At 34.5% G+C, this 14177-nt stretch overlaps 1 protein-coding gene across 1 annotated transcript in view; it reads right to left on the minus strand.

The window, feature by feature from the left end:
- Naaladl2 (N-acetylated alpha-linked acidic dipeptidase like 2) overlaps window positions 1-14177 on the minus strand; it is a 675105-nt gene that overhangs the window by 35428 nt on the left and 625500 nt on the right. Inside the window, exon 12 of the mRNA XM_071614921.1 lies at window positions 10858-10951. Coding sequence (XP_071471022.1) covers window positions 10858-10951 — 94 coding nt within the window. The remainder of the gene's footprint in view (window positions 1-10857; window positions 10952-14177) is intronic.

A 14177-nucleotide genomic window follows, 5' to 3' on the forward strand; every position in this document is an offset into this window, starting at 1 on the left:
TTATAAGATAATGCCTTCTTTGAGATATATTATTATGTTAAACCATGTCCACAAAATCATTCAAGGGGGATGTTTGGTGCATAATGAGCAACAATAAATACTATTTAATTTACTTTCCTCCAACAAATCAATTGTTGGAAAAGAAAAGAAACTTAAAAGAGAAGAGGTAATTTAAGGTAATGAATAATTAAACTAAATTGAATTAAAATATTCCTTACAAATAAGCTATAAAAACTAACATGTAAAATTTCACTTAAGGCATAGTGAATGTTGAATTCACAGAATTGAAGAGGCTATTAAAAGTTTAAGTTTAATAAAACAATAAGTCCATTCGACCAAAGAAATTGAAGTGGAAACTAGAGATTTGTCCTAGACAGGGTTATTTTTAAGTTATATGTATGGATTCTAAACACTAAGCACTTAATGTTCAAAGACAGATAAAAAGAGGCCAGTGAACATAATTTGTATCAGTGCAGTCTTGAATAAATTACTCAAATACTGTCCTTCAGTATATTTGGGGAAAATGATGGTTCCACTAAACACAGTAAAGGAGTGAATCTAGAGTGTTGGGATCATGAATTTACCTAAACATCAAACTTTTAAGACGAGCTCTTAAAAGTTCTAGGATTTTATCTACACTGAAGCATTGGAAAGAGGTTGTTTTATCTGTAAACAACAATATTCATATCTTACTTTCTTCCCTCAGTCTTCACCCTTCTAGTGGATGGATCTAATTCTTACATAAAACTTTCCTTTCATAGCTTATTATGGAGAGAATGGAGGTGGATATTATAAAAGAGACAATGGACACTGAGATGGATTTTGATATCTGAACAGGTCAACTCAGAAAAGACCTAAAGGTGTATTGGAGGAAACAAATCAGGGAATCCTCTGCCTTCCAGCCAACTTTTATGATTACTGCAGATCTTCCCCTCAAGACAGTGTGGTTCATGAGGCAGCAAGGTACAGTAGGAAAGGCAGATTCAGGCCTAACCTAGGACTTACTAAATGTATACATCTGGCCAAGACACAATGTCTCTCTGAGGCTCAGTTTCTTAATTTATAAATTGGACTTAATCCCTAGCTCAGTTCTGAGCTAGAGTGAGGTGGAAATGTCACAATGCCAGAAGCTTTGTAAAGTAACCTTGATAGTATAGCCTAGGTGCTTCCCTTGACTCAGAAGGTACTCCCAAAGTATCTTTCAAGTGTAGATCAGCAACTTCCTATCCACATATGACTTCCGGATAAGACCTTTACCTGCAGGGCTGACTGCATCCACTGAGTCACCCAGGTTCCCACCTGCCAGGGTCTGGGCCCCGTAGGCACCAACTCTCATCTGAAACACTTCACTGTGTGATGAGTTTCATTGGCATAAACTCCTGTGTATTATGTCTGTTTTACAACTTCTGACAAATTTATACCAGTCCTATTTTAAAGAGTGATTTTACTGTCTATTATTATGGTCTCTTCAGGGCTTTATACTCCAAAAGTTTTGGATTTTAGTTTATTTCTATTTCTCTATCTTTTGGTTCTATTTTGTGGCTGTAGTTTTAAAAACCCACTCGATTTCATTTTAAATTAAGAGTGAAATGTACTGGTCATACCCTAAAACTGCATTTTTATATCAAACAAACACAGCCTTTTTCTTTAAAGTATTTCACAGTACCTATTCTTCTATGGATGAGCTTATCACAGTTTTAAAGGTGCTAACAATTGCACAATCACAGCTTAGACTTCACTGATTTATAGTGACAAGAAAAAGTATGATTTATGTTGCACATAATATGGTGGTTAAAAGCAGAATAGGAGATTATTTGGGGAGGAAAATGTATGTTATTTAATGTCATCTTCAAAATATCTTGTGGCATAACTAAAGAGAAGAGAAAAAATTGCCAATATGATTTCAGCCAGTGGAATCAACAGTCCTTCATTTTTCTACATTTTTCTATTCTTCATGCTGCCTTCTTTAGTATGAATCACACTGTATCACCTTGGCTGGTTAATAAAAGATGTTATACAAGCAAAACTCAGGTAAAGCCTGAAATATGTCAGCTGGTGGAGTATTGATACTCATAGAATCTAACACTGATTTTATAATGCATGTATATACAGGATATTATATACAGAAGACAATGGATAATTTGGCTAAACAATACAATAGAAATGCTTTTTGCAAAAATGCCAGATCAGCAGGTTTAGAAGAATTCAGGTAGCCACTTTCTTTTTAACAAAGTGACAAAAAATATTTCTAAATTTTTAAGATTTTCCAAAAATCTAGATGGCCCCAGCAAATGAAAATTTAGCAAGATTTCAATATACTGCATGACACGGGTTCTACCAGTCTGTCAGCCTGGTGCAGAAAGTGAAATTTGGGCTCTTTCTATCATTCATAGATGTCACTGTGATTTATTTCTGATTAAATGATCTAGTTATTGGCTGCTTTAGAAGAATGAGCCAAAACATTCTTATGAATTACATTTATGTGTAGTTTATTCTTACCATTATCCTCCTGCAGCAGAAATCTGGAATTGTATGTTTAATAATATATGTGAGTTTAATTATGTATTGGCTAAACCAGGAAATAGAAAAAGACCAAAAAAAAAAAAAAGGAGCTAAAACAAAATTAATCAAAATGAGGGCAAGGGTATTTATGTTCTATTACAAGCCAAGATAAAAAGGTTGGGTTTTTTTGTTGTTGTTGTTATTTTCTTGCTAGGGATCAAACCCAGGACCTTGTGCAAAAATATTTTTTATAGAAATAACTTTAAAAGTGTTGCCAGGGAGACAGCGTACATAGAATAATGGATTATGGTTCTATACTGTCATGGGCAAAGAAATTTATCCTAAAAATACATTTAGAGAGAAAAGTCATCAAACAACAGACCATTACTATAATGTAAGAGTACAAAAAATGATAACTCACTAGCAGCTTTCGATCCCCATACTGTCACATATAAGCAACTAAAAATGAAAAGCAAACTTGAGTGAGCAGGTAAGTAAAGGATGACCACAAAGAGAAGCTGACTGTGAGACAGAAGATAAATAAAAGAAGTAGGTTCCAAGGAGAACAAAAGGAACAGGGATCCTAGAATAATAATTAAGGGATGGTATGTGATAAAAATATGAGAAATGGTGTTGAAGAAAAACTTCCTTCTAGATGCAAATATAGACAATGTGGATAAAAAACAGATTCTCTTACAGATCCAATAGTCTCAAGTCCTTTTTTCTGAATTAGGTGTGGATTACCAACAAAGGCAATACAATTCTTAATAGAGCTGTACAGTTAGAATTCATACAAAATTATATTGAACATCAAGACTAAATTTGTTGTTAGAAATACTTTATCAGATTTCTTCATTAATCCAAGCAAGCAAGTTAAGATACTTCTCAGAGAATGCTTTGAAATACTTGTGACCTAAGAAGGTCAGTTTTCAAAATGCCAGTTCTGGTCCCAGTGGCTACCCATCTAGCAGGATTCAGAATTCCCATGGGAACAAAGTCTTTCTTGAAGTTGTTTGGATTTCTAACAGAGTGCCTTGGGCTTCTTAGGGAGTTCAGAGCACGAGGTAAGCAGTGTACAGATCCCTCACTATCCATAGGACTGTGTAGAGTTGGAATTTGTGGTAATTAAAACCAAGATTGGAGACATGCAATTTGTATAGCATAGAACTTTGTTTTACCAGTTGGGAAATTCATTCTATATTACTCAAAAAGAAGATTAAATACAGTAGATGTGTCTATATCACTTGTGATTGTAGGAGTTAACAGTGACACTTAAAAGTTGAAACTACAAACAGACACAAAATGCTTGTCTTAGTGGTAGGATCACTTTGAAATATGTCCCTTCTAAAATAAAGTTATTGGCATTAATGAACTATCAGAGATAATAAAAAAAGAAAAAATCAGATCAAATCAGCATTGTAAGTTATTCAAAGAACAGGAGGAAATGCTGCCAATAACTATTTTACATTTAGTGAGAGAATCAGGAGGTGGCAACAAGCCATAGAATTCAAAATTATGTTTCTTGCTAAGTCTGGCTTGCACTAAATAAATGTATACAGAGTTAGATCAAATAAAAATTTATTTTCCTTTATTTGGTCATATACATTTTTATAATAATGCTAAATAATTAACATTCAGAATTTTGACAAAGAAAAATAGCAAATATTAAACAAAAAGCATCAGAACTCTACAATTATTATCTAAAGTGTTGGTTTTTGCTTAAAAAGCAGAGAAAGTGGGAAATAGTGAACTAAGATCACTTCTTAGTCTGCTTCAGGTTCGAGGGTATGGTTATACTTTAATTTTTTTCTTGATGCTTCCCTCTGACCCCACAAACCAGTCCCAGTGCATTTCGGTGCAAACTTTTCTTTGTCACAAATATATCTGAAGTGTGTCAGTTACCTTTTCAGTTACTATTTATTCTCTATCTTCATAAACCCATATAAATATTCATTTTATATTATGTGTTTGGCATTGACCAAATATTAAGAGCCAAGGTCACTCGTCAAAATGAGCTTCCAAGAATTACACAATAAATCAACTCAAACAAATTATTCACTGGTAAATTATCCTTCTTTCGGGTGGTTGTGAGAGCAGTGGAGAATGGTCTGCTGCTACTGTAAACTAGTGTAATAAATAAACAAGATGGCCGGTTGTCAAGGGCTAAAAATTACACTGTTGAAAATGCAATTGGGTTTCAGAGACCTTCATACTTATACTCTTTGCAGGAAGGAGAAACAGTATTTCATAGTTCAGCCCTTCAAGGTCACTTTTTTTTTCCTACTGTAATTTACAACTTAAGACTAATCACTGCTAACTGTCATAACAAACTAAAAAATATATCAACAACTTAAGTTTGTATTAAGCAGTAAAATTATATTCCAGTTAACACAATATGAAAACTCTTTTTAGATAATGACATTATCTATCATTGTAGACAAAAATGAAATATTAATTTAGGTGTTGGTAAATCCTGTCCATTATTCACAATTAGTACTTTAAAGTATTCTATTTTAGAAACAAAGTCATTACCAATATAATAAAAATAGAACAGGTGCCTACAATTTATCTAACATTTAAATAATGTTTGACCATGATAATTTTAATTCGGTAGTGATAAACTACAAAAATGTATCCTTTAAAGGGGATAAGCCATATGACTTTGATCAAATATTCATTCATTTCCAGGACATGGTAAAAGGAATTTTTTGAACCTATTATCTATTTCATTTTGTTTCAGTTTGCTTTTATTTTTTAAGATGGGTGCATCTCAAAGACTGGCCACATTTTCTGAGTGAAAGTGACAGAGAGACCCAAGGAATTTCACATCAAAAGAAAACAAAACACAGAAGGAACCAAAGGAAGAGCTCTTCACCTGCAGCAGAAGCAGTCTGTTAAAACAGCAAGAAGCCAAAGGGCTCCTGCTCATCCAACCCAGAACGTGCATTTCAGGCAGAGCCTCATCTGTACAAAGCAGTGCCGGACCTGGGGAGGGAATCTTTGGAGAAAAACTGAAGTCTTGCTTTTTAGTTTTGTCTTTTTCCTCCCATAATGACATGTTCTTGAATATAACTACTGAAGAAAAGCTTATCAACGTGGCCTCTTCTCAGGATATTTACTTTTTTGTTTGGGTCAAAACCTGGCTTTTGCCTATTGACAATGTCCTCTCAGATCTCAATTTCTCCCATGCCCTTCCTACCACAGGCCCTGGGAGGATATTCTGAGTCATTTCTAAGTTACTGCTCACAGTCGCTCCCTCTTCCACCACTTCTGTCTTAATTCTTGGCAATTTCAATGTCCATGTTGATATATTCTGGTCTTCATTTGCATTAGCCAGTTTAGCTTTCACGACCACTTGCCACATTTCCCATGGTCCCACGCTGGCCTCGACGCTGTCATTGCCAATATCCATACTCTCCTTTTCCAGGGTCCCATTTGCTGACCACCCTTCCTATCTTACTAGAATCAGTTCTTTGAATTGCCCAATACCTGATATGGGCTCTTCTTCCTCCTCCCTGTCCTCACTCCTGCATAGACTCACTTTATTCTACCCTGTTATGATACACCACAAGAAACACTCCTTTGCATACAGTCTCAGTTGGATCTAACTAGTTTACTGTCCTTTTAGAAAAACCCTGGTTAAAGCTAAACCTCTTGGCTTTATGCCTATGATGGGTTTCAGGACACATTATCCCAAAGTTTGGCACCTTGACATTTGAGGAAATATCAAAAACAAGAAGGTCTCTCTGATCGTCTCCTACCACTTTCCCCCGAAGCAGGCCATAAAAGAATTCTCTGACCGTCCTATGAAGTAGGTTGTAAAACTTTCCAATCGAAGATGCCTTGCCTGTATCTGGAGGAAGAAACATTCTTATCCCTGAAGAGACAGGAATGCAGAGAATAATCTGAACAAACAGATCAGATCATTGGTAACCACCCACCCCCACAGTTCATTACCACGAGGCCATAACCTTCTGTACTACAATCACGATCCTATACAACTGTCTATTTTTCATTAAAATTAGCTTAAAAATATAAATATTTCCCTCTTTCTTTGGACCTTCATTTCTGAAGGCTCTTCTGTCATTTAATATAATATATAATAATATAATATTATTATATTAAATAAATCTGCTGGATTTGTTCTTGTCAATCTGTCTTTCAACAACTATCAACATGGTGATGAGTTAAGAAAGAAATATTTTATCCTTTACACCTTCATCTTCATCTGAAGGCTAGAAGAAATGTATACTTATGCTGAATTACATTTATGATTACAGATTTCTTTTGGGGATTTGTTTTGTTTTATTTTTGGTCCTAGGGATTGATTGCAAGGATACTTTAGCAACAAGCAACATCCCTGCCAGCATTTTTAATGTTTTTTTTTTTTTGTATGGAGAGAGGGTTTCATTAAGTTTCTTAGGGCCTTGCTAAGTTGCTTAGGCTGGCTTCCAATGGATCATCCTCCTGCCTCAGCCTTCTGAATAGCTAGGATTACAGGTATGCTCTACCACACCTGGCTATATATTTCTTTAAATATCTATTTCTTCTGGACCCTTAGTGTGCCCAATAAACTTGTCACATTTTTATAGTTCTTTATTCTCCCACTCCCTTACAGAGCAATTTTACTGCTCTTTTAGACTGTAGAGACTTAGCAAGAGCTGCCCCCACCCCATAAAACCATCTACAATAAGCTTTGTGTTTCTGCACATGGCTGTGGATGTACTACTGTGTTCTTGCTTTGGGCTGAATGGTTATGTTCCCCCTGAGTTCATATGTTGAAATCCTAACACCCAATCTTAAGAGGTTGCGTGTTTGGGACAATGATTTGATCATGAGAGAGGCTAGAACCCTCAAAAATAAGATTAATGCTCTTATAAGAGAAGCCAAAGACAGCTACCACACCTCTTCTGCCAGGTGAGGTTATAGAGCAAAATGATACCTGTATTGCTTTGCCTTCATCTTGGACTTCCAGCCTCCAGAACTGAGAGTGATGACATTTCTGCTGTTATAATTTACCAAATCTAAGGGACTTTGTTATAGCACCCTAAAGGGACTAAGACAGTTCTTAATTGAATCAAAGTCCTTTAAACTTATGCTTCCCCTTTTCAAGAAAATAAGTCCAGAAATTCTTGTTTTCTCTCTGGTTTGAACAAATTTTACCTACCCATTGTATCATTGTCATCAAAGTGAAAATCTGATAAACTTCCTTGGCTCTATAATTCTTAATAATTACATCACTTGCATCAATTTATTCCTACCCATTCTCCATTGAAGCCCTTTTATCAAGCTTTGCTTATACCATCACCACCACTACCCAAAACAACAAAAAGGCATGAAAATGTCTGCTTGTTCTGATATCCCCAATGACCTCCAAATTGCTAAATACAGTAGTAAATTCTGACTTCATATCATTTAGCCAATCAGTAGCATCTTCCATGGTCCATTACTCCCTCTTCTTCTTCTTTTTTTTTTTTTTAATTATGGGGCTTTGGGATTTCACGTTCACTTTTTTTTTCTCTTATTCTTTGGTTATTCCTTCATGATCTCCTCTTATTGCACCTCTTCTCCCAATTTCTAAATCCATGCATTCCACAGACATCTTAGACCTTCATTCAAATTCTTAACAACTCAGTTAGGACATCTCCCAAATTGACACTCCCCATTTAGATCTCTCCTTGGTACTCTGGATACAGATGAGATAGAGATTTGGAGATAAAAGTAGAGAAACTGTCTCAAAGGAAACATCCATAAACCTCTAAAATGCAGAAAACACCAAGACTCATTGAGTGGCAGGAAATGCCCATGACTGTTGCACTTCTGAGTAACCCAACCCACACCCTTTGTCTTTACGCTTAACCAATGTCTTTACCTGCAAAAAATAAGAGGGCAATGTGCAAGCCCAGGAAAAACTGGATTGAAATTGTGTACTTCCACACTGAGTCCAACTTTAGTCCAGCCCCTAACACTCCATACCAACTGGCTCTGTTTTCTCCCTCTAGGGATGGTCCACATTCTCCTTTGAATGTGCCCCTGCTTTCCTAAATAAATCTCTGTCCATGTCTCTGGCTTGTGTGGAAATTCTTTTCCATCAGGGTATTCCAAGAACTCCCTGTTCCCTGAGTCAAGTTCCCCTTCTCTCCAGGAACTCATTGAACCTTTCTTCAAAGACATCTTTTCTCCTGTGACACAACTGCTAAGTTCTAGTATAACATTCATTTTGAAAATGCAAGTTTGATCAAAAGATATTGATTGATATTAGGGCAAAATTTAAGCATAATGGTAATTTCAAATTTGCTTTTTTTTTAAAAAAAAAATTCTGCCTCTTTTTTTATTATAGAAAACTATCTATATATGAATGCATGTTTCTTTGAAGTGGGAATTTTAATTGTTTTTTGGCTGTATTTAGCTTCTGTATTTTGTTTTAAGTTGGTTTTTATTTTATTAAATTAATAAATAAGGAATTCAAGAGATCCTGTGATGTCCATAATGATTATATGAAAAAAACTCTGTATATATTTAACTTTATGAAATGAAAAATCATAATTCATATGTTGAAAGTGGTCCTTAACCAAAAACTAAATTAATAATATAATTCTAATGATGAACAATAGGTCCTTTTTGAGCTTCAGTATTAGCCTACTTTACCAAAAATGTTCATATAGCAATTATAATGTGAAATATTAGGTCTAGTTATAGATTTTTAGAAATATACTCAGTTGTTTAAAAATGATAGCATTTAGCATTTAAAATACTATTGCTAATACTTTTGTTTTTGCTGGCTTTATTGCTTTAACCTTTCTTAAATATAATTTTTCATGTCTTTATTACTAAGCTATTATACATTTATCAAAGAAAATTTAGACTCAGAAAACAACTTTATCATTTATAATTCTATTATATGATAACATTTTGAAGTCTGCTCTTTGGGTCTCCTTAACCTACATAATAGCTACTCCTTTTTAGATGGACGGTATTTATATAATGTAAATAATGACCTCCTCTTTTTATTCTCTGAAAGCTTAAAGTATCATTTGCAATTTTCTACAGGATGAAAAGGAAAACCAAAGAAAAAGCGAAATAATCAACAGAATAAATAAAATAGATGTTCTAAAATATATTCTTGCAGAAAAGTTATTATTCACAGAACTATTTGGTCTCTTATTTATACCTGTTCTGTTCTTACTTTGCAAAATGTCATATGCATAGCTATCCAGTTTTTAAACCCAAAATATTCTAGATAGCAAATCTGAAGTGTGGGAGATAGAGTTACTGCTATAGGTATCCACACTGGAGACTGTCAGATAAAAGCAGGAAAGAACACCACTACATGAAGACTGACTTAAGTATACAAATGGAGAGCAGTATGAGGACCATGAGGGACACAAACAGACCTATGGCTCTATTGCTCCTGAAGTCATAGTTTTTCAGCCACTCTAGTAAAGAATCTTTATGAACTATTGAAGGAAAAAATAATTGTTGGAGAATTTTCTGAGTAAAATGGCAATCCAGGTAGTTAAGGAAAAAATAAAAAGTACTAAATTTCTAGTTACTGGAAATCTCTGACTCTAGAATGATTTGTTTTTCAGAGATAACCACTTAAGCACTGTAGTTGGAATATTGGCTTTTGCATTGAGAAGTAGTTGTCTACAAATGACTCACTAAAGATCTGATAGGAAGATGTGTGACTCAAGACAAAGAGTGAAATTTTTAATTATAATATTGCCCTTTGTTGTGTGGTTAATGAAGAGAAATAGGAACCTAATGGAAAGATTCATATACAGAAATAGAGGAAGTGGGAGTAATTATTAGGGTGGGGTCAGAATTCTGCAGAGAGATCCATATTCAAACATGAACGGACTGAATCGAGTCTGTGGAAATACTTCTCTGGTTGTCTCCTTATCATCTTTGACCTGAGCCAACATTTCAGTCAAATGGAATGGGGCTCATACTCCATAGAAACCAATCCCAAAGGAGAAATTTCTGGGGCATCATTGTTTGGAATGACTAGGTGTTTGGCACAATGTTGAAAAAAAAAATAGATCAGATCTCTGAACTATATTATCTCATATGTAACTGGTAAATAATGACAGAAACAGAATTATAAATCTCTTTGATTAAAGAAAGCAGGGAGACCAAGATTTAAACTCTTCTGTTCACACTAGGCACATTTCATTTGTGTTGACATATCAGTTAAAATTCTTCCAGGCCCTTCTCATGATAAGTCTCCATAGGAAGGGAGGGACACCATTGCCATAGCTAATGAGATAGTAGGTGACTTCATTTATTCCTTGTTGAAAATTAGTTGAATAATTTTTCATTTTCTAAAATTATTATAATTTAAAGAAAAATTACCTTTAAGGCTGTTTTGAACTTCTAAAGCTATATCAAGAGCATTAAAGGGCAGAACTGGTTCATTGGCAATTTGCAAAATCACTTCTCCTGAGAGCTGAAATGGAAAAGAAAAAAATAATTAGCATTTGGTAATTAAGAGTTTGCTTGTTTTTTATTATTATTATTTCATGTATTTTATACATCTAGAGTATAAAAACACAGAAGGAAAAATAGAATTTTATAAAATCTCTATTTTCTTAAACCCCCTTTTATATAAACATAACGGTTTGTTCCTTTTCTTTTTGAGCTAAACTACTGTGAAGTATCTTCTCTAGTTGAAGGATCCTTAACCAGGTTTAAAATATTTAATATATTCCTTATACAATAGTTCGGATCACTATCACACGAACAGTTGAGATCCACAGTCTGCTTATCAGACTAATTAAAACTCCAGACAGAATTAATGCTCAATTTATTTCATTTAAAATATAATTCAATATAAAGCATTCCTTTAATATTTTAGGGACTATTTTCCTTAATGTTTTACTCTTCCTAACCATGTTTCCAAATGTCAAAACCAAATCTATTTATATTTTTCAGATCAGTATTTAAATTTAAAAAATGAATAAAATTTCAAACGGCATTTCCAAAGCTCATATCTGGAGTTCATGTACATGCATATTCTACCAACAACCCATCTGAACTTGTATTTGAAAACCAACATATGCACCACAGCTGAACCAGATCTGTTTAATAGACTCAACAAGTCATATGTGCTCAAACACACATCTCAAAGGACTGCAAGGCTGGCAGCAAATGTCATTGTTCTCTCTCCCTCTCTCGCATAACTGATATTTAATATTTACCTAGGCTTAAGAAATGTCCCTATATCTTTTAAAACTCTGAATCCAGCGCCCAGGGAATGACTTGTGTTGAGATTATTAATGCACTATGAAATGTGAGTAGTGAATGAAGACATTGTGTTGTGAAACTACACAGGGAAATCAGCACACAACCTTGAGACAGTAAGGAACACATAGAAGATATAAACTTATAAGGAAAATAGAATTCTATAATTCAAATATACATATATATATATACATATTAAACAAGAAACAAATTTCATTTAACATTTAAAATTATATTTCTCAATTGTTCATAAAATTCATATCATGATAAAAATATAATTCAATTTGATTTGGGAAAATGTGTTTTCTAGAAACAAATAAAAGAAAGAAGCACCTTTGATTCACCTTCATTCCTTTGAGGTATGTTTCCCTGCAAATGTAGTAGACATCCTCAATGACTGGGATGTCTTTGCAGAGTTTTCTCCCCAGCATAGTGATCACAAATATTCTGGGAAACTGCTGGCATGGATCATGCTGCGCTACAGGCAAGGAGAATTGTCTGCAATAGGTTGATATGAATCCTCTTTCTATTCCACCCACCCCATCCAAATTGTGTAAGGGACACTGATATTTGGAAATAAATTATTTGTAAAAAGAAATTTTTAAAGAAGATTAAGAAGCATTATGGTTTCCTTTTCCAATTTGTACTGGATAATAGAAACTGCAGAACAGACAAGTTTTGTTTACACTTTTGGAATCTGAAAACCACACATTACAGAACATTAAAATGAAAGAAGGCGGAAGGAGGAGAAAGGCGACCTTGTGTGCTGCTAGAGAGACTTGTTTTGTTATTTTTTTTTAATTCATTTGGCAGCTCCTATAGCTGGAATTTAAGCCAACCACCTTTCTATTTCTTTCAATAAGAACCTGGCAATAAAAAGTGGGACTTCCTAGGCACCTGGCCCATGATAAAATGCTTAGACTAAATCAGCCTATTTGCAGTTTCATAAGCACGAGGGAAATTTGTACACCCCTGTCACCATGTGAGAAGAGATGAGCCAAGCTGCACACTTTCTTCACTCACTCTGGAATTCAGTATTTCTTGGGCATACAAGGGAAACCTCCCCTTATGTTTATGGAAGACCTTATTCTTTTCCAAGTGCTTTATACTTATCTCATTGCATTATGCTGACAATCTTAGAGGCCGGTAATGAGAGAATTAATATCTTATGCTAAAAACATTGAGATCAACAATGCAGGAGGCTGAGGCAGGAAGATTGTTGCAAGTTCAGAGCTGGCCTCAGCCACTTAACAAAACCCTAAGTGAAACCCTGTCTCAAAATAAAAATATAAAATGGGCTGTGGACAGAGCTCAGTAGAAACCCTGGGTTCAATCCCAAGTAAATAAATAAATTAATAGAAAAATAATAATAAAACAAAACCCAAATATTGATAATCAAAATTTACTGAGCATATACTAGATATCTCCGATACTTTTCAAAAGTTTAGACATTTTCAATCATTATTCTTTAATTTCACAACAGCTCAGCAAGGCAAGCATTTTACATTCATGTCACAGAAATAAAACTGAAGATTGTAAAGATTAGGTAACTTTCTCAAGTCATTCCCCAAGTCTGACTGATTTGAAGGTCTATGCTGTTGGTTTTGCTGTAGCATAAAATGTATAGTGGGATCCAGCAGAAGTCCCTCAGCTGGTTGTTTGTAAAAAACTACAACTATCATATTTCACCTCACAATCATTGCCACTACATAATCGTCACATTCTGTTTTTTCATCCAAACATTGGTTTATAACCTTTCATTATGTGGTTGTTGCATACTATAATTCTGTATATGAGGTAAACAGAGCTGCGAAATATTCATCAGTGGCACATGGATGAGCATTTGTCTTCTCACTCACTGAAAGCACGAAGCCAACAATTCTCAGTTCATGCACATTGTCAGTAGCTTTCCGAAAGCCCACTTGCAGGGTTTATTCAGAGTGCTGCAGTATTAATGGCAAACACATCTTGTGTGAGTGGTGCAGAGGACAGCACATCACACAATGAAACCAATGATAGGGAATGAAATGGGCCAAAGCAGTAGAGAATCTTCTAACAGAAGATGAAAGTTTCTAAGTTTATACTTAGCAACACTGTAGTACATTTTCTCAGTTTGACTATCATTCACAAATCAATAACATCTAATCTGTTACCATTTTTCCCCCCAGGGTGGAAAAATGTTTGCTAATCACAGAGAAACAATATGTGTTGTTTTGGATTATTCGATTTTAATGTATATTCACGGGAATTTTATGTATTCTAATCTCACAACAAAGACAATTTAGTAATAAAGATTTTCAAGTAATACTGGCACAGTTGTTTTCAAAAGCTTTACATATTGGTGGTCCCCCATTTTCTTTCAAAACAATTTTCCATAATCATCTGCAATGATTATGTGGTTAAATACAGTGGATCTGGCTCCTTTACTTCTT

The sequence above is a fragment of the Marmota flaviventris genome, chromosome 8 (genome assembly GCF_047511675.1).
Source record: "Marmota flaviventris isolate mMarFla1 chromosome 8, mMarFla1.hap1, whole genome shotgun sequence".
Lineage (NCBI taxonomy): Eukaryota > Metazoa > Chordata > Mammalia > Rodentia > Sciuridae > Marmota > Marmota flaviventris.